A 24,844-nucleotide genomic window follows, 5' to 3' on the forward strand; every position below is an offset into this window, starting at 1 on the left:
ACTTTGATTCATTACTTCAACAGGTTGAAATTAGATTTGAAGAAACTTTCAGTGAAATAAAGCTTTCATCACAGGATTCATGTGAGCAGCAGATGAACTTTGTACCAACAACATCTTCAATAACAGAGTCTGAATGAAGCGCAGGTGTTGATGCTGCTCACTGATTGGACGCTTGGTTTCAGCTCTGCTCTCAGTCTTTACTGCACAGGTGAAGGTAGAAAGTGTGACTGGATCTATAGACTGGAAGCAGAGAAACATGCTGAACATTTGAAGCTTTGCAGCAGAAATGTTCATGTTACAAATACAGCAGAGCTGATCTGGGATCAGTGTGTTCACACCTGCAGCTACAACAAGGTTTCATGTCTTCACACGTCAGCATGTGAACTTTACTCTGACTCAGTCTGAGCAGTCAGACGGCATATTTTTAAAGTTAACACATCAGCACACACAGAGCTGAGCCCCTCCCACCTGTGGTGAGTTTCAGGTGGAGCCCCGCCTCCTTCCAGGAAGCAGCTCACCTGTGTGTCCGTGTTTAGTGTCCAGGTGTGGAGCGGAGCTTGTTGGTGTGTGAAGAAACTGTAAGTTTGCTTTGTTTCCTCCTTTAACAGTTTGTCTTTAGGAACTTTACTGTTTGTTCAGCTCACATTTGATTTCTTCACACAACAAACTGTGTGTTTGTATTTCCGGTCTCTCCATTAAAGTCAGTGTGTAATGTTTCCTGGCTAACATCAGCTGTGTGCAGCTTAGTTCCAGCACAAACAGCACAAATCTGCCGCTCCATAGTTCACGGTAACGGACTCACAGCTGGACCAACGAGGCCGAGTGTGTCCGCCACTCTGAGCTACGTTCCTGTTTTGTGTACTTGTAGTTTGTACTGTGTCCCAATTAAGAGAGTGCACGCTTGAAGTACGCGCACTACGCACGGTGCGTACTATAATTACGAGAAGTGCGGAAGTGAGAGGTTTGTGAAATGGGACGGTCTAGCCTGCTTCGTCGCGCTGCTCAGGTTGCCTAGCAACCATGATACTAACAGCGAGAAACGTTTCATACAGCTTTGTTTGACAGAAATGGAGAAAAAATGTTTTGTTGCTCAGCCATTTTTTTCATGATATCACTTTGATTAGTTGAGTATCTGAGGCTGAGACCACAGGACTCTAAAACATGATTGTTGGGCTTCATTTCTGTACTGAACAGTCATTTAAGATTAGCTAGTAAATAACAATTATTTAATGTTGTTCATGAGACTAAAGTCATCTCACTGTGGTAATGTAAATATAATATGGCCAATATTATATTTATTGTCAGATTATTATGATATATATATTTTACAGCAGTGAGCTTGAACTCTGTGTCAAAGATTCAAGTAGCAGTTATTTATATTTCCTATCACCTTAAATCTTCAATCAAAGACAAGTATCTTTGACTGTGTATATATAGATGTATTATATATAAGAAACAAATGTTGTTCTTTCAGTATGTTGGCATTACTAAATTTGGCTCAGTGCTTACATATATGTGTAAAAAGCAAATGTGCGAGCTGTGGTAACTGTGTCTGATAGAATGAAGAGTAGACTGATATATGAAATATTCCTTTATTGGGTGAGAAAATCAGACCATGTCATAACTGCTTTCAGTCATACAGAACAGATATCAGAGCCTTAAACAGGCTGACTTCTGCTAAATGGGTCAAACTGGGCAGAAAGTCTACAAACACATAACATCCTTATAGAAAATGATGTAACACTATAGCTCAACTTACCTCAGAATATATAAAGCATATAAACAGTTACAGCAATATGATGCAACAAACACAGCAGCTACTGATCCAAAATACTCAAAGCTTCATAGAAGTGAAACAAACATTTATTTTTAGCTCCATTCTGCTGCTGATACAGACTTTAGGTTTCTGAACATTAAACTTGTTGCTGCCTTTCATAGTGTGTAACTTGAAGGCCCTGAGTACTTTCTCCCACACTGAAAACACTGGGATGATCACATTATTTGAACATTACCTAATAAGACTGATTCAGAACAGACAGTTAGTTATTCTAAACTTTCCTAGCAGTCCTTCACAAACAGGGAACAGTCTGTCTACTCTCTCCATCTGTCAGCTGCTGCTGGCTCTTCCTCCTCCTCTTCCTCACACACTGCTGAGTTTGTCCTGGTGGATCATCAGGGCTGCAAAGCCTCACAGATGATGTGCAGCAGTGGGTCCCTCAGTCTGTCCTCACTCTGGACACTTGCAGTTGTCACACATGGAAATCAATTTGTGATAAGCTGCAGGATTCAAACACAAGTGTAACTTATAAACACATGTTCATACTTTTATTCCACAATCAGAGAGAAAGAAACAGACAGAGAGTGCAGGACAGACAGACAGGTGACAGTCTCAGGTGTACACACTGCTACACAACAGCACCAGAGAAGCAGGATTTAGTGTTTGTGTTATTACGAGTGCTAAACAAGAAGAGTTCCCAGATGGTGCAGTGGACACATGTGTGACTGCTGTGATTAAAGCGTCTTTCTTTCAGCTTAACGAGTGAACCGTCAGCTCGTTCAAACACACGTTAAAGTCCGTTTGGCTCGACACCACCGAACAGAGGCAGCAATATAACATAGCTAACATTAACAGTGCAGTGAATCCTGCTTGTGCCGTGATATTCAGGACTGCAAACCGAGCAGCATCACTGACTTTCAGCCTGTTGTGTTTGTGGATATATGACTGACTTTAATTATTCATAAAATCATCACATTCTCTGTAAGATTAAGGTCGACTATACATATATATATTTTGAAGTAGAGGCTTTAAAACCAAGTAAACGCTGAAAGTACAAACATCACTAATGTCACATAACTTTGCCGACATGTGGCCAACAGGAATGTTTTAATGTTTTTCATTATTAAACATCTGCACATAAATAAGTGACATAATATTCAGTACTTACTTTTGAAGGTTTACTCTTTGGCCACTCCGCTTCTGCCGTCTGCCGTATAGGGCTTTGGAGTTGATGTCACACCGCAGTGCATTGTGGGATTGCTGCACCATGTCAGAAGGCCACAAATCAAAACAAACACACTGTGTTGGAAGCAGGACTGTCAGAACCATGCTTAAAATCAGCGCAAAGGACAAAGGGCTGTATCGCAACCGATTGCGCCAAGACGCCAAAAGACGGTACTTGGACAAAATAGCGTGCATCGGTAATGTGGACCCGTATGAAATAAGGCAGCGGAGCGGAAACCCAGACAGCCTACCGCCGTTGTCCTATCCCGATATTTTCGCGTACCTTGTCTGTGGAGTCAGCGCATACACGGCGAATCATTTTCGGAATTATAAATTCCTGGAGGCGCACATCTAATTCACAAACGGTTGGGTACAAGATTTGGCCGTTTTTAAGCCTCCACATTGTGAGTACGTTGACCATATGACCAAGATACAGCTTGAGGTTGCACATAACATTGACTTCTCCTCAGCAGCTGCCCCAAAAATTGCTCTAGATGAACGATTCACGATTGATGCAAGCTGTGCGTTGCCATGTAAATAGTTTGCATTTCATGTGTATGTACTTGCTAAGTACATGTGAACAGATCTTGAATAAAAAAAAATTAACATACTTTTCTTTTCTGTTTTATTGAAACCGCTTTACAGAAAGTACAATTATTTACAATGAACTGTACATGCAACACAGCAGTTTTATGAATATTCAACAAGAGCAAGTTTCATTTGGCCCTGGTTTGACAACCACACTGGGGCACATATTCACCAAAACACAGCACACCTTAACAATCTTATCAAGCAGTGTTGTGCGCCGGTCCGAGTTTGACACAGGTATGTCGTCGTGCCCCATGTGCAGCGTTGGAGCCAAGTCTGGATTTGTTACATCCATTTCATATGCTGGTTTGAGTGCAATAATGCCAAATAATAAGCCTCTCCGTCAACATGACGTGGTTCTGCAGCATCACACATTAGGATGCTTTATCTAATTATCTATGACCTCAGCGCATTCAAAATAACACTAAAAGCCTATTAAGAGAGATATGAATTTATTTAGAACTCACCAGAAAGAAAATGCTGCGAGCAAACCAACAAAAAATTGGGGATGGCAGAAAACTCGATATCCACTCGTCTGACCTCTGCAAACCAAGCTTGACGTATTTGTTTAGAATGTTGTTCACACCTGTTGAACTGACTGAAACTTCTAGTCACAGTAAATCAGTATGTGTCAGTGAATGCATCGTGTGTGCTTCGTGGCTCCATCGATTGGACTGATAGTAGAGCAGCTGATGGCAGCTTCGTCTGCCTCACACTGCTGTCTGACTGCATTCAGCTGACACTGAGATGAAGCAGGAAAGAAGCAGCTGATATTTGGACAGCACACATGATGGAAAGGAGGATTTCAGTTGATGTGCACATGAATGATTTGTGTTTCCTCTGCAGGTGAAGGTAGAAAGTGTGTGTGAGCTGATGTGAATTGAGCAGCATGGATCAGTGTGAGGACAGAGAGGAGGGAGTCCCTCCCTCTAAAAGCACTCTGTGTGGGGAACATGAGAGCCAGACCAAAGCTCAGAGGTGAGATGACCATCTCTAACTGTCCATGACTCTTCTCCATGTCACAGCTCAGCACTCACATCACTGCTCCATCATTATTCACAGGAACCAGCCTGGACCTCCACCCAGCTCTGTGTCCCTACAGAGTGACGTGTCTAGAGGTTTCCTCATTGATTTAAAAGTCTCTGCTGCAGAGAGGTGAGCTGTTAGTAACAAGAACTCTCTGATTTAAAGGATTTTGATGTTTCCTGGTTTCTAAAATGCATCTCTGTAGCAGAGCAGTGTCTCCAAGGACACACAGGCTCAGCTGTAACTGTCAGTTTATCTGGTTTTAAGACACATTTGGACTCAATTGGCTGTTTTTAACTATGTATTTTAATCAGAGGTGTAAATTTAGAGCTCACACATCTGGATCCTAAACTATGATAGAAACAGCTGCTAGCAGTGGGTTGTTTGACTTTGATACGCTGCTCTAGAAAGCAAACAAAAGTTTGTGCAGCTCCTCTGTTCAGCTGCAATCTTTTCTAAATGGACACAATGTTCTTGAGAGGTTTCAGTCTGGTTTTAAAACTCTTCATAGCACAGAAACTGCACTTTTAAAAGTTCTTAATGATCTTTTATTAGCCACTGACTCAGGTGACTCAGCTGTGCTTCTGCTTTTAGATCTGACCGCTGCCTTCGATACTGTTGACCACAGCATTTTAATCTCACGGTTGGAGCATTGTGGCGTAAAGGGCACCCCATTAGAGTGGTTCAGGTCATACCTGTCTGACAGGACCTTCTCTGTGAGCTTTGGCGATTTTATCTCTTCCTCAGCTCCCCTTACTTGTGGTGTTGCCCAGGGATCTATACTGGGGCCAATATTGTTCTCCATTTATATGCTGCCTTTAGGTCTAATTTTTAGAAAATACAACATTTGTTTTCATTCATATGCCGATGATACTCAGATCTATCTTCAATTGAAGGGAAACAGTCCTGCCTCACTAGAACCCTTACTTCAGTTAAATGAAGTGAAGTTAAATCCTGGATGGCCTCTAATTTCCTTAACTTCAATAAGAACAAAACCGAAGTGATAATTTTTGGACCAAGCGGCAATCCCAACACTTCTAATTTTAACCTGCACAGTCTTGAGCCTTTTGTCAAATCACATGCCAAAAATTTGGGGGTTATACTTGACAGTAATTTCACCTTTGAAAAACAAATTAGCTCAGTTGTACAGTGGTCTTTCTTCAAACTGAGGCTTTTATCTAAGGTGAGATCATTTTTATCTTTTAAAAACTTTGAACGAGCGATTCATGCTTTTATTATATCCCAGCTGGACTATTGTAACTCCTTATATGCTGGAGTCAGCCAGACCTGCCTGGCAAGGCTGCTGTTGGTCCAGAATGCTGCAGCTCGTCTTCTGACACGTACTAAAAGATGTGAACACATTTCCCCGGTACTTGCCTCCCTTCATTGGCTCCCTGTCCGCTTCAGAATTAATTTTAAAATTTTATTGTTGGTTCATAGAGGTGATCGAGCATTTGCAGTCGTAGCGCCTAAGCTGTGGAATAATTTACCCCTACACATCAGACAGGCTCCCACTGTCAATCTTTTTAAATCTTATCTTAAAACGCATTTTTATTTACTGGCTTTTAATACAGCATGAGAGTTGTTTGTTAATTTATATTTGGTGTTTGTTTTTAATACTCTAAGTTGTTTTATTGTGTATGTTGTGTTCTTGTACAGCACTTTGGTCAACGCTCCTGTTGTAATTAAATGTGCTATATAAATAATTAAACTATTAAACTCTTCAGAAAAGTGTTCAGAGAGCAGCTGCTGTATTAGACAAAGGCTCGTTGTGTGAGCCCAGATGTGTGTAACAGCTGGATGAAGGAGAACCATCACAGTCACGTCTCCATCCCGCCTTTATTAATGAACTTCCTGTTGCTTGCAGATGACAGGAACACAAAGTGTTTGTGCCACGTGATGCTGCAGGATTTGTTAACGTGTCCATGATGGTAACATCTCCTCGTCTAACTGCAAACACATGAGCGCTCCTAACGGCAGCTATCACAGCCACACAGGCAGACTGTGTCTCACTGTTGCATTCAGGGACATTTGTTTTCCTGTAAAAAGCTGAACTCTAATCTAAGAGGACTGTTACTGACAGCAAACAGCTGCATTATCTGCAGTCTGTGTGACCACAGCTGCTTCAATCACTTTATCAGAGAATTGATCATTGAATAAAACATGTTTGTGTCTGCAGAGGTCAGAGGTCACAGTCTGCAGGATCCAGCTGTCCGTCTGTGAGGAGTGACTGGTCCAAACAAAGAAACCCTCCAGACTTCAGTGCTGAACCTGGACCAATGAGGTCAGAGACCTGTGATGACTCCTTTACATGTTTGTGTTTTCCTGGATAAATATGACCAAAGATTCATTAAAAAGGTAAAAAATATTAGACTTTGTCCTGTAGCGCTGTGTGGCAGGCAGAATTGGACCCAAACACAACAGGATGAAGTCAAAGAGGCAGCTTTATTTCAGCTGTGAACATGCAAACAGCAGAAATAAGGAAACATAACTGTAGGTTTGCAGTGAATGAAGCCTCAGCTCAACGCTCCACTTTGTCCCTCTTTTCCTTCTCCAAACAGCCACATCAGGAGTCTCTGATGGAGTTTTAAAATATTTAATTACAAATGTCCAAAGATGGGTTCAGGATACCTGAATCCACAATTATTAAAGCTAAAATAGTTCACAGGGTTTGGACTTTGTTAGGTGACGAGAGAACATCAAAGTGTTTTTTATCTTCAAACAGTATTTTTATCACTTCAGTTGCTCTCACAGCCCTGTTTGTTATTTTACCAGAGCTCTTATGTTTCACTCAGTGCTCCCACCAAACACCTTGGAGGACACATTAGTGTGATTTAGATTTCATTGGTGCAAACACCAGTCACACAAGCTAACCCATGGAGGCAGCAGCAGGCTTTGTGTTTGGTAAAGTCTGCTGGCTTAAACTAAGAGAGTTTAGTTTGTTAGCACAAAGAGCTGTCAGCTAAAGCCCTGAATGCACTTTGAATACAGACGAACTGAGAAAAATACTTTAAATACAGCAAACAGTCAAACTGACAACATCTTGTTCTGCTGATCATCCACAGCAGTACATTTAGCATTCATGCTAGCAGCAGTCTATGACTGTCCACTGAGCACCAACACAGGTAGGAGTGAGCAGTGATGAAGCAGGACTGTGGGCAAGTTTGAGCTACAATCCTATTGGCTTCTCAGTTTCTCCAAAGAAAAGGGGAAAAATTCTTGGTGTTGTGAAGATGTGAGTTGGTCTTGTTGTCGTGGGGCTGGAAGGATGCTGGCAGTGAGAGGCTTTTCATACAGTGTTCAGTAACAGAATGAGAAGAAAGCCACTGCACATGAAACAAGGTGCTCGTAGTGTTTGTTTACTGTGTTTGTGCCACAATGTCAGATCAGCTGTAGATTCACATGCAGACTTGTCCAGTGAAACCAATGCAAGTACTGCAGTACAGAGCAAAGACTAAGCAAGGGTGTTATTGTAAACTTTAACAAAAGACTGTTATGTGACAAAGAGTAAGTACATTATTTTTATGAGATTGTTCATCATGTCTTTAATTTAATATTTCCAGTTTTTCCTTCCTGTCTCATGAAGCTGTTACATTTATTGTTTTTCTTTTAGGATCAATAAGAGGCCAGAATCTCCTGGACCTGAACCCAGCTGTGTTTCCTTAAAGAGCAACGTGTCGAAGGATGTTGTTATAGACTTTAAAGGCTGTTCTTCTGCTGCTGAGAGGTAATGTGTGTCTAGATGTTGTTCCTGACTCTGTATTTTTGAATAAATCCTCATGTTTAATATCAGCTCAGCTCTTTTTCACACATTTCTATGTTGGTATGTGAAGCGGTGTGTGTTGGAGTGTTTCCACAAACACAGCAGTCAGAGTGGAAAGAGTGGATGTTGTAGGAGGTGTTTGTGTAGTGAAGAGGCTGAGTGTCTGTAGGACTCCAGCTGCTCCAGCAGGTGTCTCCTTTGTGCTTTGCTTCAAACACAGTGTAGGGAGGAGCTTCCACTCAGGTGTTTCAGGTGTTGCTGGATGGAGGAGGACAAATAGTTTTTCCCTTCAGTGACACTTCAGCAGCTCAATGTTCTGGGAGATGTTTGTCTTTATGAAGGTTTATGGATTCTTGTTCTTACTTTGGTTAAACTGAGCAATACATTTTCCATCTAACATTTAAAGTAAATTTCCAGGTGAATAAAAGATCTGCAGCTGCAGCCTCTGTGATGTTTCACAGTCTGAAAGTAACAAATTCAACCAGAGTTCAAACAAAGGCTTAATATACGTGTGTGTTTGATATAATGCCAACAAGTACAAACAGGTGTTCTTACAGGTCTTAATCACAGAGGTCTGATAAGTCTGGTGACTTTCACACTCAGCAATTTTGCTGCCTTTTATTTTATATTGGCCTTTTTAAAGCCCTTCAAAGTCTCCCACATTCATACAGAGCTTTTAACACCAAACTCCTTTACAGTCCTTCTCCTCTCACACACGATCACACGACTGATTTGTCTGCAGCAGCTGTGTTACTGCTAGTATTTTATTATGTGTGTAATCTCCTCATATTGTTCCTGTGGTTTAGTTTGACTTCCTTCTGCAAACTCAGCTGCTCTGTTGCTGATACACGTCTCCATGAATATGATTGATCAGATGCTGCCAACACCATGTGTTTCATGTGAGCGCTCAGCTGAAACCCTGGGTTGACTTATCGAGTTAATAACAAGCTTCACGTGACTGTGAATGCTAAAGTGAATCCAGATAAAGGAAAGAGACCCTGCTAATGTTGGACTCACTTCTTAGTGTAGATGCCAGGAGGAAGTTCAACATAGCCATTCTTTGTGCTAGCTCGACCAAACCTGAGACCACAGTGCAGGATAATGATCATCATCTGTCTCTGTCAAGGACATTTAAAATCCACAAATAACAAACATAATTATATTTGATCATTAAAAATATGTTTTCAATTAAAAAAGCATGAGCACACTGGTGAGATTACAGAAACATGAAAACTCGTTAACAGTAAAGTTAATTTAGGTGTAAACAAAGTGTCAAACATACTGAAGTAGAAGGACTGATGTTTGTGTTAAAATACCCTCTTAAAGCTGAAATACTGATTCAACTTCTTTCTCCAAAAGTTGATTCTGTTCATCTGGACGTAGCGTTTTGTGGGAGAAACATTTCGTCTCTCATCCAGGTGACTCCTTCAGTCTCAGCTGACTGCAGGATTCAATCTTATAAACAGGACATTTGCATAATGACTGAAACCAGCCCACTGAAGGAACAATGGGCTGTGAGGTCAGTTCCTTAATCTTAATTATGCAATTCTCATGACCACTGATCAATGGTCATGAGTACCATTCACAGAGAGTTGGGGAACGGCTGCAATCACAGCATGTAAGATGGTGACAGATGTACCCTTAGGCCCCCTCCTCAATTCAGAGATGGTCTTTCCCTTTTCACGTAAATGGCCTCCTTGACTCCGCCTTCAAACCAGCGTTCCTCCCTGTCCGGGATGTTACATCCTCATCATTGAAAGAGTGTCCACTGGCCTGTAGGTGTAAACAGACTGCAGAGTCCTGGCCTGACGAGGTGGCTCTTCTGTGTTGTAGCCAGAGGTTGTTTGGTTTCCCCGATGTATAAATCCTGCCAATCGTCCTGCACTTAACAGCGTACACTATGTTACTCTGTTTGTGTCGGGGGACCCGATCCTTGGGGTGGACCAGTTTTTGGCGCAGCGTGTTTTGGGGTTTAAAAGCCACAGAGACCCGGTGTTTAGAAAAAATGCGACTCAGCTGCTCCGACACTCCTGACACATATGGGATAGCTACAGGTTTTCTCTTAGGCAGCGGTTGTCCTTCTCTCCTGGATCGACTGGAACTTTCTTTAGGAGCCTTTCCAGCTTTGACAAAAGTCCAGCTGGGACACATTTACGCTACGTCCAGATGAAGAGAATCAACTTTTGGAGATTTACTTTCCTGGATGATTGAGAATGCTTCAAGACGTTCCTCCTAAAGTGTTATTCAGAAAAATGACAAAAACAGTTTTAAAAATAAGGATTAAAATATTAAAAACTATGTTTTTGAGTTTCCTGATGTAGCACAAAAATATATGAACATAACTGTATATAGGACAGATATTTTACGGTTCTTTTAGGCAGCACCAAAAAACAAAAAGACTATTTTTAAGCTGTCTGAGGTAGTGAGTCAACATGTCACACTGGGTCAAAGGTCAGGGAGTAAAAGTGTGTTTTAAAGGAGGTTTAAAAGCAGCGAGTGAAGGAGCCTGTCGAGGTAAATCGTTCCATAACTGATCAAATTCAGTTGGTGGACCTCTGTGTGAAATCAAGCATCTGGTTCACAGAGAGGATAACCCTCACATGGGCTGTACAACATTATATAGGGAGACATTGTATTTTTATTTTATTTTTTATTCCTATTTATTCTATTTATCCCCTTTGTATATTTTATTTATATTTGTCTCTGTATTTATATATGTGTGTGTGTGTGTGTGTGTGTGTGTGTGTGTGTGTATGTGTATATATATATATATATATATATATATATATATATATATAAAAAACAATTCCGTAACTGTAACTTCGGTCGTTGCTGTGCTTTTTGGAAGTCGAATTTCCCAGAGGAACCCACCCGAGGGATTAATAAAGTTCTATCTTATCTTATCTCTTATCTTATCTTAAAAACAGAGATTATCGTAGCCATCGCTCTCTCGCATGGACGTGGCAGTCTTGCTGTCTGCTGCGAATCCTCCCCGTACCTCCGTGACCTCGTCTGGTATCTGCTCCCTCCTCTGTAAGAGACAGTAAAGGAAAACACGTCTCTGCCTAGTCTTGAAAATCTAATCTTATCATCCATTGTTCTTCTAGGGCCTCTTCTTCTTGTGGCCTCAGCTAACTGCTAATATTTAAATGGCTAACATTAACATGTGTGCCAGCCAGGTTCACATTTATGATGAACTATGATTAATTAACTGATGTTGAACCTGGAGCTTTACTGACCTCTGAAATTCCTCCTAAAGTGTTATTCAGTGTTGTGACAGTCAGCTGCTTCAGCTGCTGCTGGGATGGGCTGTGGCAAAGAGAACAGAGAAAATCCAAATCAGAGTTTTTCTCTGAATTAAAAGCAAGGAAACAACAATATATTCTACATGGTGAAACTGGTGGTTTCTGGTGTTTGGGTCTGTTTTTCTGTATTCATGCAGATAAAGTGTAAACTCAGATGAATTATACCATCAAATGTTAAAGGAAAATATCAGGATGAGTGTCTGTGAGCTGAGAAGGACGTGAAGCGAGCAGTTTATCCCAGAGCTGAAGCTGCTCTGTGTGCAGAGATGAGCTCAGATTCCTGCTGTGATTGATCAACAGTCACAGAAATGTAGACTTGTAGTTATTACTGCAGTATGGTCACAGCAGATACTGATAAACATGTATTATGAGGATGGATGATCAAGTTTCTCACTCTCTCCTTTAAATCTCAGTTTTTTCTTCTTCACAGTTTATCTGTTAATTTATTAATGAATAACACTGAAAGAGTTTCTGTTATATTTCCCCTTGAACATCAGCTTATTAGGGCGGCATTAGGAAATAGCCCCCCTCCAAAGAATGAATAAATGAATGATGATAATAATAAAATGATTCAAAAGCAGAGCTCAGAGTGGTAGAATGGTCAAACATGGATCCACGGGTGGTTCAACTGCATTTGGTGACGTGACTAAAGCAAATCTTTCAAATAATCCCACCATCAACGGGATGTTGTCTCCTTTACTACGGTTACTTTACTTGGTCGCCGTGTGAATTTCTTTGAAATGAACCAAATTCTTTTATTTGTTGGTTGTTGCATATTTAACCTCTACAGTCAGGAAAGGAGGAGATGAGGCCTCAACAATGTTGGGTTGTAGCTGTGGTTCAGGTTAGAGTGAGTGTCCATGGAATAAATGTAAGTCAGTGAACTGGAAACATGACTGTGTTCAAACTTTGTTTTCCTTTGTATAATGAGTCTAATCAAAGGTGGACAGAAGTATCTCCACTTTGACTTTTCTGTGTCACCATCAGAGCTTCTGCACAGTGTTGTCAAATCTGGATGTTTGTCACTAACAGTCACTGATTGTAGTGATAAAGAAATGTGTTCACAGAGGGAGGAAGAGGAAGAGGAGTGGTGTTTGTAAGGAGGAGCAGCAGTCCTGCTGTGCTTTGTGCCAGGACGTCCTGAAGGATCCAGTCTCTACCAGCTGTGGACACTGGTTCTGCAAACAGTGCATTTCCTCATACTGGGACCAGTCTGCTTCATCAGGAGACTCGTCCTGTCCCCAGTGTGGAGAAAGATCCAGAAGCAGAGCTGGACTGCAGACAGCCAGTCAGAGCAGCTGTGTACAAAGTAAGACTGAACATCTGTCTGCTGATGGATTCATTTCTGAAAACTGGACTTCTTGTGTTGTTCAGACATTGAAGAGTTTTCTTTCTCTTTAGTCTCATTGTTTTTCTTTCTTTCAGCAGATGTTGGTCTGCAGGAGGTTTTAGATGAACATAAGATCAGTCTGAGGAGGAGATGTGAACGTGTGACTGAAGGAAGTGATGAAACAGGAAGTAGAACCCTCCTCAACAGGATCTACACTGAGCTCTACATCACAGAGGGACAGAGTGAAGAGGTTCATACCCAACATGAGGTGAGGCAGCTGGAGACAGCTTCCAAGATGGACGCCCTCCATGATGCTCCAATCAGGTGCCAGGACATCTTTAAAGCCTTACCTGACCAACAGAGACCCATCAGAGTGGTTCTGACCAACGGCGTGGCTGGTGTTGGAAAAACCTTCTCAGTGCAGAAGTTCACTCTGGACTGGGCAGAGGGCTTGGAGAACCAACATGTCAGTGTGGTGGTTCTGCTTTCATTCAGGGAGCTGAACCTGATCAGAGATGAGCAGTACAGTCTTCTGGAGCTGCTCCATGTTTTCCATCCAACATTACAGAAGGTCACAGCAGAGAAGCTGGCTGTCTCTCAGCTTTTGTTCATCTTTGACGGCCTGGATGAAAGCAGACTTTCATTGGATTTCACCAACAGGAAGCTGCTGTCTGATGTCACACAGAAGTCATCAGTCAGCCAGCTGCTGACAAACCTCATCCAGGGGAATCTGCTTCCCTCGGCTCTCGTCTGGATAACTTCCCGACCTGCAGCAGCCAATCAGATCCCTCCTACATGTGTTGACAGGCTAACAGAAGTACGAGGCTTCACTGACGCCCAGAAGGAGGAGTACTTCAGGAGGAGATTCAGTGATGAAGAGCTGTCCAGCAGAATCATCTCCCACATGAAGACATCCAGGAGCCTCCACATCATGTGTAGTATCCCAGTCTTCTGCTGGATCACTGCTACAGTTCTGGAGCACATGTTGACTACAGAGCAGAGAGGAGAGCTGCCCAAGACCCTGACTGACATGTACTCACACTTCCTGCTGGTTCAGACAAAGAGGAAGAAGAACAAGTACCATGAGGGACATGAGACGAGTCCACAGGAGCTGACGGAGGCTGACAGGGAAGTTCTTCTGAAGCTGGGGAGGCTGGCGTTTGAACATCTGGAGAAAGGAAACATCATGTTCTACCAAGAAGATCTGGAGCAGTGTGGTCTGGATGTGACAGAGGCCTCGGTGTACTCAGGAGTTTGTACAGAGATCTTCAAAAGAGAGTGTGTGATCTTCCAGAAACCAGTCTACTGCTTTGTTCATCTGAGCATTCAGGAGTTTCTGGCTGCAGTCTACATGTTCCACTGTCTCACCAACAGGAAGACAGAGGTGCTGGAGAACTGGAATGATGACAGTGATGATGATGACAGTGATGATGATGACAGTGATGACGATGATGATGATGATGCAGGCAACTCTTTTCTTGATGTTTTCCTGAAGAGAGTCATGTCTAAATCCCTCCAGAGTAAAAACGGCCACCTGGACCTGTTTGTTCGCTTCCTTCATGGCCTCTGTCTGGAGTCCAACCAGAGACTCTTAGTAGGTCTGCTGGGTCAGACAGAGATCAGTCCAGGAACCATCCAGAGAGTCATCAACAACCTGAAGGAGATGAACAGATATAAAATCTCTCCTGACAGAAGCATCAACATCTTCCACTGTCTGATGGAGATGAACGACCTCTCATTATTTCAGGAGATCCAAGAGTTCCTGAAGTCAGAGAACAGATCAAAGAAGGAACTCTCTGAGATCCAGTGCTCAGCTCTGGCCTTCATGCTGCAGATGTCAGAGGAGGTTCTGGATGAGTTGGACCTGCAGAAGTACAAAACATCAAAGCGGGGACGACAGAGACTGATTCCAGCTGTGAGGAACTGCAGAAATGCTGGGTGAGTCCAGATGTGATCATTAACATCATTGATCAGTGTAGGTTAGTAGTTTAATTTTGAAAATAAAATCAGATTGTAACCACAAAGTGTTTGTGTCCGTACGCTGCAACCTTCCACACCATTCCTTTATTGTACAGACTCAGCAGGAGCTCCATGGATCCCAAATCCAAGAGTGGAGAACAGATTTGAAGTGTGTCACATCCATGCAGTCACAGCTGTTTCCACCATGTTTCCACTGATATTAATCCTGTTCAATGACACGTTTCATATCAGTGAATATGTCCTTTAGGACGTCCACTGACATGTTTAAGTGTCCTGCTGGAAATCACTCAAATCATCCATGAAATCCATGAAAAATTCTTTTAGTGTTTTTAACTTCACCCTCTGTCCTCTCTCTCTCTCCATCCTCCTCACTGCTTCTTTCACTGATAATCACACAAACATCGTATTCAGCTACAAAATAACACAATAATATCATCTGATGATCATTATTATAAGAGCAGGATCCATATTTGATATCAGAGTAACACACTGCTTGGTTATGTGCAGTCATCATCAGTGACTGTGGGTCAAACAGAAGCTCTCTGATTGGTTGCTGACCTTGGTCACCTGTCCACTCTCACCTGTTTGTGTTTGCTCTCTCTTTGCTGTCTCCATCCTCTCTCTCCTTTCTCTCCCTCCCTGTCTTTGTACGTCACTCAGGTCCAATGGAAACAGTGACATTTACAAACTAATCAAAGACAAACTGATCCATGTCAGGTTATAACAATATTCAAAGTGAATACAGGCTGCTGCTGGACACAGACAGGTAACATCATTTTGACTTGCTGTCACCTGGATCTGGACTCATAAACACTGAAGCCCTGAACAGGAATACAAATCATTTTCTGCCAACTAGCGACACACCAGCAGATAATGGCTCAGAAAGCTCAAATGAGCAAATCATTTCTGTGTTTAGTTCCCCTGAAATCAGATCTGATATCAGCAGCTCTGAGTTCATTCATCATTATTGTCCAGTGATGAGATTTCTGCTCCGTTTGGTAACAGTCAGCAGGTTTTTCCTGCGTGTGGACGTGGACAGTCGTACCTGACAGCAGGTAGCAAACAGAGATCATCTTTCCAGCTGGAACTCTTCACTGAGCTGAACTCATTCAAAATGTTCTGGAGTCAAAACAGCAAACAGTCCAAATGTGTGTCTTCACTCTGACTCTGGATCAGATCTCAGTGACAGACTGTGGACATTATGGAAGCCTAAATTTGACACCATCTTCCTCCTTCATCTGCAGATTAAAGCCAAACAAAGATTCTCATTAAAAGTCTGCAGGTCTGAGAGAGACTCAATCGTTGTGTCATGTCAAACACAGTAAGAGGAGCTGAAGCACAGATGTGAAGAGCAGATTCATCAGATTATGACCTCACTCTGTTTTGTCTTCATATACATTCAGTCTGTGTTTATAATAGAGATGGCACGATACCACTTTTTTATGTCCGATACCGATATCTTGCTGCATTTTGTATAAGTTCATACTCAAGTTTAAAACAACAACTACACTAAAGCTATTCTGTTATACCTGTATGCAAAAAAAAAATTTCATAGTTCAGCAATACTGATCAATCTAATAAACTTAAACCTACACCATCCTCCCTATTCTGGTATTTTAAAGAGTACTTAGCGTAAATATTAAGCAACCTAACTAATAGGGTTCCAACTCCCAGCAACAACAAAAATAAATAAATAAAAAATAGGGAACCACCCCTCACGCTCCACCTCATGATGCTTAATCGACGTAATCAACCTTAATTTGATGCAGTGTGAAAAAAAAAATGCACAGAAATCAATTATTTTTCAAGAAATATTAAATAGATTCAACATCTTTCTTCAACAAAATTGCAGACTGCACAGATGGTACCTTCCCAAAGGAAAAAGTACTATAGCTTACTAGGGTATTTATATTAGACTTGATAGTCACTATATACAGTAATTGACTTCTATTCATTTTACATCAAATTAAAACTTTGGGTGTCAGATAATTATTTATTGAAAGCTAGACATTTTAAATGAGAATAAGAAAGAAAAGTATGTCTTTGTGCCCCCTTTTCCCTGTTAATGCCCTATCGGCCCCCCTGGCTAAACTTTGCTAGATCCGCCCCTGCACAGTTACCAGCCGTCAGCTACGTAGAAAAAGATCCTGGTGTAATATTAAATAAATTCTAACAACAGCTTATCAAGCTTAAACGTGCTGCTGTTGTTCAGCCGCTGGTTTCCTCTTTCTGGTGCAAAGTGGGCCAAAAACAAACAAGAGAGACGGACTCGCGACAGAAAAGCCGATCAGCTGATCATTAAGCAGTTTCATGATTGAAGTAGCAGCAAGAACAGGCAGTCGCTTGTTAAGCTTAACGCAGGAATGCTTTACAAACATTCAGAGATGGACTTACACACTTGCTTTACTTCTCTCGGGGATAACTTTGTCGGAGATGAAATGCCGGGTTGCTAGCGAAGCTCCAAATGCTATCCAGACCACCGACAGGTCCCGCATGCCACAGCCGCTCTATCACGTGATGCATACTGCTCCGACGTGCTAACGTTCTGAGGTGAGTTATGGCGTGTTGCAAGTTTTGTGAGGTGCTTTCGTGATATTTAATGGATCGGATTACATTTTTTACTTTTCTCCGATATCCGATCCAGTAATTTAGGTCAGTATCAGACCGATACCGATATGTAATATCGGATCGGTCCATCTCTAGTTTATAATGCAGATTTTCTGCTTTTATAATAACACATTTTATATTTTCTATCATCACAGACTGACTCGGTGTGTACTCTCAGAGTCTCACTGTGAAGTTGTGGCCTCAGCTCTGAAGTCCAACCCCTCCCATCTGACAGAGCTGGACATGAGTTGGAACAACCTGCAGGATTCAGGTGTGAAGCTTCTGTGTGCTGGACTGGAGAGTCCAAACTGTGGACTGGAGACTCTGAGGTGAGTTCACTGACTGCGGCTGTTGTAGTTTTTCTATATTTCAGGTCTTTGATTGATGTTTGAAACTTTCTTTAGTTCCTAAATGTTCAGGATGTGTCTGAAGACAAATGTGAAGAAGTTTGAGTGCTTTCAGAAATGTTGTCTTTCCAAACGACTGAACAACAGTTTTTCCTTTTGGCTCCAAACAGAAGTGACAGACTTGAGCAGGGTTCATTTAAAGGCTGACAGAAGTGGAGTGGTGACGGGGAGATGTTTGACAGGACAGTGTTTCAGCCTCCACAGGTTCATGTTGTGCTCCATCAGTCAGTGAAGATGAAGTCAGTGCTGATGAGGCTGTAGAGTGTGTGAGGGATGTGAATGAGGATGATGAAGATCTGATGATAGCAGATAAAAACAGGCTGCAGAGACTTTGAGCCATACAGGGCACACAGTGTGTGTACAGAACAGCTGAAATCATTATGGAGGCCTCACTGGAATATGGAAGCATCACAGTACAGCTTTAGTGAAGCATTAAAGTCTCTGATATGAGATGAGAAATGAAGCAGCCAGAGCTTTTTCATGAGTGGAAATCCACTGTGACTATGAGCTGCTGCTACAGCCTCCAGATTAGCCAGCAGCTCATCCTGCTCAACATTTTCTCACCAACTTTAATGGAAGTGTGATGTTTTCAGCTGGAGTGATGGTCAGGGTGGCCTCCCTCTCCTCTTCTTCTCCTCTTCCGCTTTCATTTGTAAAGCCACTTCTGCTGCTTTCATTCATTTGGAAGTCCTGTAGCTGAGTTTGGGAGAGACTAACAGCCTCGGCAGCAGAGGGGAGAAAGGCTGTAACACCACCACTTTACTCTGTTCTACCTGTCACATCATTTTATCAGGAAACAAATATGCTCATGTTTTTACTATGTCTGTCTTGAAGATGTAAGAAGATCACATGGTGCTTTTTATTATTGTGTTGGTTTGTTTCCTGTCTCTTGGATGGAGCCCAGCTGTGCGTGGCCCCTGGGCCTGTGGTCAGAGTGTGTGCTGGATAATCCGGCCCAGGATGAGGCCAAACTGACATGGGATGAAATGTCTGTCACATAATTGAGCTTAGTGTAGTTTCATTTCTGCACAATTTAACAACAACCAAAACTTTGTTCTGTCTTTTCTATGTTATACTGTAGACTTTCTTTGATACTGTGTCCAAAAGGAGCAGCTTTTACTTTGAAGGGGAGCCGTCTCTGTTTCCTCTTCAGGTTGGATGATGGAAGCAAATGAGTGTGTGATGTTCTTTCAGTGTTGCACTTTGTAGACGCTCCCTGAGCACTGGTCTCACAGCCAGCTGCACATAGAGACCAGTGTTGTTAGTCCAGGTCAGAAGATGACTTGTTGGAATGAAAATGAGCTTGTAGTTTGTCTGCTTTAATAATGTGACTGGAAAAAGGTGTTGGACTTCAAATATGTCCATTTCTTTCACACTTCACCTTTAAAAGTGAAGCCTTGTGGTTCCTGGAAGGAAAAACACGACTTTTTCAAGTCTTTGTCCTGTTTTTATGATAAATGTACGACTTTAATGTGAAACATTCAGAGTTTTTTCTCTTGTTGTGTTTGTTTGAAGCTGCTTCCTGTTGGCTTCAGCTGTTTGGAGTTTCCATTTTCTAAACTTCTACATTCTGAACCTTCTTCAGCTCTGAACAGATGATGAAACACTGAATGATTTCAAGCTCACACTTTGTCTAATAAACTTACATCTTTCATTCTTTATACAGATTGGGGGGCTGTGGTTTGTCAAAGATCAGCTGTGATTATCTGGCAGCAGCGCTGAAGTCCAACCCCTCCCATCTGAGAGAGCTGGACCTGAGCTACAACTACAAGCTGCAGGATTCAGGAGTGAAGCATCTGTGTGGTTTCCTGGAGAGTCCAGGATGTGGACTTGAAACTCTGAGGTCAGTCAGCATGTTTTAGTTGTGCTGAGATGAATATGATGTGAAAGTTGTGCTGACACTAAACTGCAGACATCAGGCTGATATTATACTGATCCACACTGAGGATCTTCATGGTAAAGTCTGTTTTCTTCTTCTCTGGTTTAGTCCATTGACTGCAGCAGAACAATGTTCACATTTCAAACCTTCAAAGAAGAAGAAAAATCCTCCACTGGATAATTCACTGTGAAACTCTCCAACTCTTCATTCCACCTTAAAGTCTGTCTGACACTGAAATCCAAAGCAAAATGTGCGTTTGCTTTACAGACAGCAGTCCAACACAAACATACACACATCATCCAAAACACAGTCCAACATCCAAATCTCCTCCACTGCCAGCATGAATGATGGGAAAGAGAAGGAGGAACACTCTGACATTCAGGGTTAGAATGAGTTTCATGAAACAGACTGTGAAGATCAAAGCTGCATTAGAAAGCTTACATGAATGAATGAGTGGACAGAAGTGGACAGAGATCATCTGAAGCACTTCAAAGGCTTTAAATCAGCACATTTCTCTTTATTCTTTATCAGCTCTGTTAGTTTCTCTCAGTTTTCTGTGGAATGAAGCTAACAGCAGGCTAATAAGATGCTGACCAATAGGTTTCTATTAAAGGTTGTAATTTGTATATGAAAAAGTGCTTTGGCTCAGCAGGGATCAGCTTACAGGTAGAATACAGCTGCTGGATGGGATTAGCATGTCATAGCTATCTACCAAACTGCTAACTGGGGGATTTCAGGCCATCTATGGATCATTTTTGCTAACTGTTTATTCAGCTTAGGCTCACAGGGCTGCAGCCTGTGCCCTAGCTGTCATAGGGCAAGAGGCGTGGTCCACCTGCACAGGTGAGCAGTCCATCACAGGGCCAGCAGAGAGAGACAGAGAAGCACTCTCTCACATCCACACCTACAGCCAATTTAGAAGCACCAATGAACCTAAGCAGCATTTCATTGGACTGTGGGAGAACATCCAACCTCCACAGAAAGGCCAACAAGCTTCAACCTACAACCTTCTTGCTTTAAGGCACTAGTGCAAACCACTTTCCCCCATTTCAGCCCAAATCCTGCATCTTCCTGTTTCTGACTCCAGGCCAGCTCCACTAACACTTTCTCATCAGACACTGCCACCTAGTGGAGGAAGTCTTAGTTCCATTTGAAGCTTCAGATTACAGTTACCGTAATTGTCGGGCTATAAGCCGCTACTTTTTGCACAAGCTTTGAACCCTGCGGCTTTTAGTCAGGTGCGGCTTTTCTATGGATTGTCCATGATTTTTGTCATATCGTAAAACAATTTGTTTTGTTTGTTCCGCTGTTGTACGGCATTACGTTGCCTGGCGGAAGGGCATGTGATCAGACAACACAGTATCGGGGTTCAAGAGTGGTATGTTGGTCACGTGTCCATCCGCCAGGCAACATAGTGCTGTACAAGTAGCGCGAAAAACAAACTTCAAAGTAGCGCTACACGTTCAGCGGGAGTCGTGGATGACGAGCGGCGATAAACTTGCGAAAAGCAAGTTATGCTCAACTCCACCGGTGGATTCTGACAGCGTGGAAAAGTGTGAAAACATCCATGATCACCAACGGATTTCGAAGGGCTGGACTGCTGCATGATGGAGAGGAGGACACCGCCACGGCCCTTCTGAGGGTGTTCGACTCTGACACTGACAACGAGGATTTCTTTGGTTTTGAAAGTGACAACGAAGGAAAGAAGCTGAGAGTGGATGACGTAGCCATCCTGAGCCTGTTCGTATCCGACACTGGAGAAGAGGACTTTGGTGGTTTTAGTGCGCAGGAAGATGGTGGTGAATGACTGACTTTTCTTCTTGTTAAAGCCGTGTCACTGCACCTGAGCCTAAAAGGTAGTCTGAATCTATTTTTCTGGTGTGCTGTAGGTTATTGTTATGTACTACATTTGTTACTCTTTTATGAAGCACAGTACATGTTTCGTACTTGTAATTACTGCTACTTGTACATATACCTAAAAAGTTATGCAAATATGTACCCATAACTTGTTTTTCAAAATATTAATAAAAGGGGTGTGTCTCCAAACAGCCATCTCTTTCCTGACAATTCGCTTTCTGCATATTCTCTTACATATGATAAGTCAACATTGAAACACCTGCGGCTTTTAGTCAGGTGCGGCTAATGTATGTACAAAGCAGGATTTTCCCCTGATTTTAGCTTGTGCGGCTAATATTCAGGTGCGCTCTGTAGTCCGGGAAATACGGTAGTTCCTTTACAAAGAGGTGGAGGTGGTGGGGCCACAGCACCATCATCACTGAGTGCCATAGGACACTTAACCTTTGTTTCCATATGCTGGGAACTTCCTGTTGTTCCAAGGAGGACTGGAAAATGTGTGAAAGTCTCCCAGTCAGTTCCTCACAGCACACTTCAATCATTTCCCTCCCACAGCATCAGGACCAGGGCTTTTTCTCTCTTTGGTCCCACTAAGAGATTTCCACACAAACACCTCATCAGTGGGACTCTCAGAGCTACCAGCCCTTTGCTACGATCACAAAGCTCTTCATTGAAATCAATGATATCAAAGCTGGAATCAAATGAGTCCAAGTCTTCTGCTGATTCAGCATCACATTCATCTTTGCTCCTTGTTCTGCATCCCCACCATGGACTTCATTCCTTTCCAAGCCAGCCTTGAGTGTCCTTTATTCAGCTCATCCTCTGCTTTACTTTTACACCTGATTTTAGCTGCTTTATCTCTCTTTCAACAAGTTTCTGTGCCTCAATCTTTTTCTTCTCTCCCTCATAACAAGACAGCTTCTTCTGCCTGAGAACATGTTGGAGTGATTTACTAATCCAGGGCTGCTTATTGGGGAAAATACTTCCTGTTTCCAAAGTAATCCCCATTTTTCCCAGAAAGAAATGTAAGTAGAAATCGATGATCTAAGTGAGAATATGAGCCTTTAAAACGTCCCAGTGGGTGCAGTCAAAGCAGTCCCTCAGTCCCAGTATAGAGTCTTTGGTCCAGACTGGAACAACTGTGTGCCCAGTTTGAGCTCTCTTCAGTCCTGTGACCTGACAGACCCAGAGGGGCCATCACATCACATTTAGAAGCTCCCCTAATGGAGCCACAACACATGTCCAACACTTAGTCTGTCTTGTTGGACCAACTGGAAGAAATGATTCAAGGACTTAGTCACAGAACAGAGATTCAAATCTCCAAAATCCAACTGGCTGCATCAGGACATATAGTCTGAAACTCTGCACAGTTTCCTGTTTGAAGCTGCTTCCTGTTGGCTTCAGCTGTTTGGAGTTTCCATTTTCTAAACTTCTACATTCTGAACCTTCTTCAGCTCTGAACAGATGATGAAACACTGAATGATTTCAAGCTCACACTTTGTCTAATAAACTTACATCTTTCATTCTTTATACAGATTGAGTTACTGTGGTTTGTCAAAGATCAGCTGTGATTATCTGGCAGCAGCACTGAAGTCCAACCCCTCCCATCTGAGACAGCTGGAGCTGTGGGAAAACTACCTGAAGCATCCAGATGTGAAGCAGCTGTCTGATCTTCAGCAGAGTCCAGACTACAGACTGGAGACTCTGTGGTCAGTAGAGTGATGGAGTGAGTGGGTGGTGCTGTCAGCAGTATTGTACTAAACACAGTCAGTATGAAACAAAGATCCAGTGTTTCCTGTAAAGCTGCAGCTTCTCAGTGAAGCTGTGAGAGGAGAATGGTGACAGGCTTCAGGATTGGACACAAACACTTCCTGTTTCTGACCTTTGTGGTCACCATAGTAACAGCTGACACGCTCTGATCAAACACTGTCAACAGCCAATCAGCTCTCTGAACAAAGCAGCACGCAGACCAATGACTGCATTCATTTCCAAGTTTAAAGCAGTGAAGAACACAGTCTGTAGGTGAGGAAGAATTTAGTGAGAGCAGATGTTTGGATGGAATTCCTCCAGTTAACAGCTGGAACCGTCCATCTGGATTGTTGGGCTTGTTGTTGGGGTTCCTACAGAGCTCAGAGTGGACACACCAAGGTTCTTCTAATGAATGAAAGTCCAAACTCAAACTAGGAGGGAAAAACATTTTCATCAACTTCAATAAAAATCCAAAGATTAGAAAAAGTGAAGCAACAATGAGTCCTAGTACAGTCCCAGCACTGAAGTCCCTGCTGCTCTTTATACTGGATGTGCTGCATCACTGACTGACAGCTGATGAAGAGTCTCTGGAAACACTCGTTTATCTCCTCTGCTCTTCCTTCTTCTCTCTGCAGGTGGAGGTGATGATGGTAAACAGGACGGTGTGTGTGCTGAGAGAGGAGGAGCTGTGTCCTGATGATCCAGAGAGGTTGAAGCAGCAGCAGCTTGTGTGTAGAGACGCTCTGACTGGGCCATGTTACTGGGAGGTGGAGAGGAGAGCTTCATCCAGCAGTGACTGACAGAGGAATGAGAAGAAGTGCAGATGACTGTCAGTGCTGCAGAGTGAACTGCTCTGAGAACAGCTCCACTGTCAGACACAATGTAGAGTCCAGCATCATCCCTGTGTGTCCCTCTGGATCTGACAGAGGATCATCAGTGTATCTGGACTGCTCTGCTGCTGCTCTGTCCTTCTACAGTCTCTGCACAGTCTCTGTCTGACTCTGGCTTCAGACCCTACTGGATCAAACTCACCTGGAAAGACTTTCAAACATCACTCAATAGATTTGAATACAGAATATATTTGATATATACTGTAGATGTACTGTAGAGTTGCAGTTTGTCACTTGTAAATACAGTCTGTGAGCAGCTGTGAGCTGAAAGATCTTTCTAGAAACACGAAATGTTTTCACTCTTCTGTTGCTTTTTCATATATTTCCACAACATTAATATTGATCCCACCTGTCTCACCTGTTTCATGCTTTTATACATAATAACAGGACACGTGTGATCTGAGCGCTGCTGTGGTTGCTGTGCTGCACGTCTTCATTTAGATAACAGAGATGTAACCCAGTGAG

At 42.5% G+C, this 24,844-nt stretch overlaps 1 protein-coding gene across 1 annotated transcript; it reads left to right on the top strand.

Annotated features, from left to right (window-relative positions):
* Positions 1-530: 530 nt before the first annotated feature.
* Positions 531-23,462, top strand: LOC146634555 (protein NLRC3-like). The gene is made up of 9 exons (XM_085349912.1): positions 531-578; positions 4,436-4,567; positions 4,652-4,744; positions 6,795-6,899; positions 12,751-12,992; positions 13,109-14,951; positions 17,756-17,929; positions 19,674-19,850; positions 23,276-23,462. The coding sequence occupies exons 2-9, from the start codon at positions 4,479-4,481 to the stop codon at positions 23,460-23,462; spliced, it is 2,910 nt and encodes a 969-aa protein (XP_085206038.1). The 5' UTR covers positions 531-578; positions 4,436-4,478.
* The last annotated feature ends 1,382 nt before the right edge of the window (positions 23,463-24,844 follow it).

This window comes from Diplotaxodon limnothrissa, linkage group LG3 (genome assembly GCF_057381915.1).
Source record: "Diplotaxodon limnothrissa isolate DT_005_m linkage group LG3, D_limnothrissa_male_GT1.1, whole genome shotgun sequence".
Classification (NCBI taxonomy): domain Eukaryota; kingdom Metazoa; phylum Chordata; class Actinopteri; order Cichliformes; family Cichlidae; genus Diplotaxodon; species Diplotaxodon limnothrissa.

Bases quoted from the DNA above. Each gene is read 5' to 3' on its own strand.
- LOC146634555 (XM_085349912.1), top strand. From the start codon at position 4,479: ATGGATCAGTGTGAGGACAGAGAGGAGGGAGTCCCTCCCTCTAAAAGC. The intron at 6,900-12,750 runs GTCAGAGACCTG...ATGTGTTCACAG, and splicing joins GCTGAACCTGGACCAATGAG to AGGGAGGAAGAGGAAGAGGA. The intron at 19,851-23,275 runs GTCAGTCAGCAT...TTCTTTATACAG, and splicing joins TGTGGACTTGAAACTCTGAG to ATTGAGTTACTGTGGTTTGT.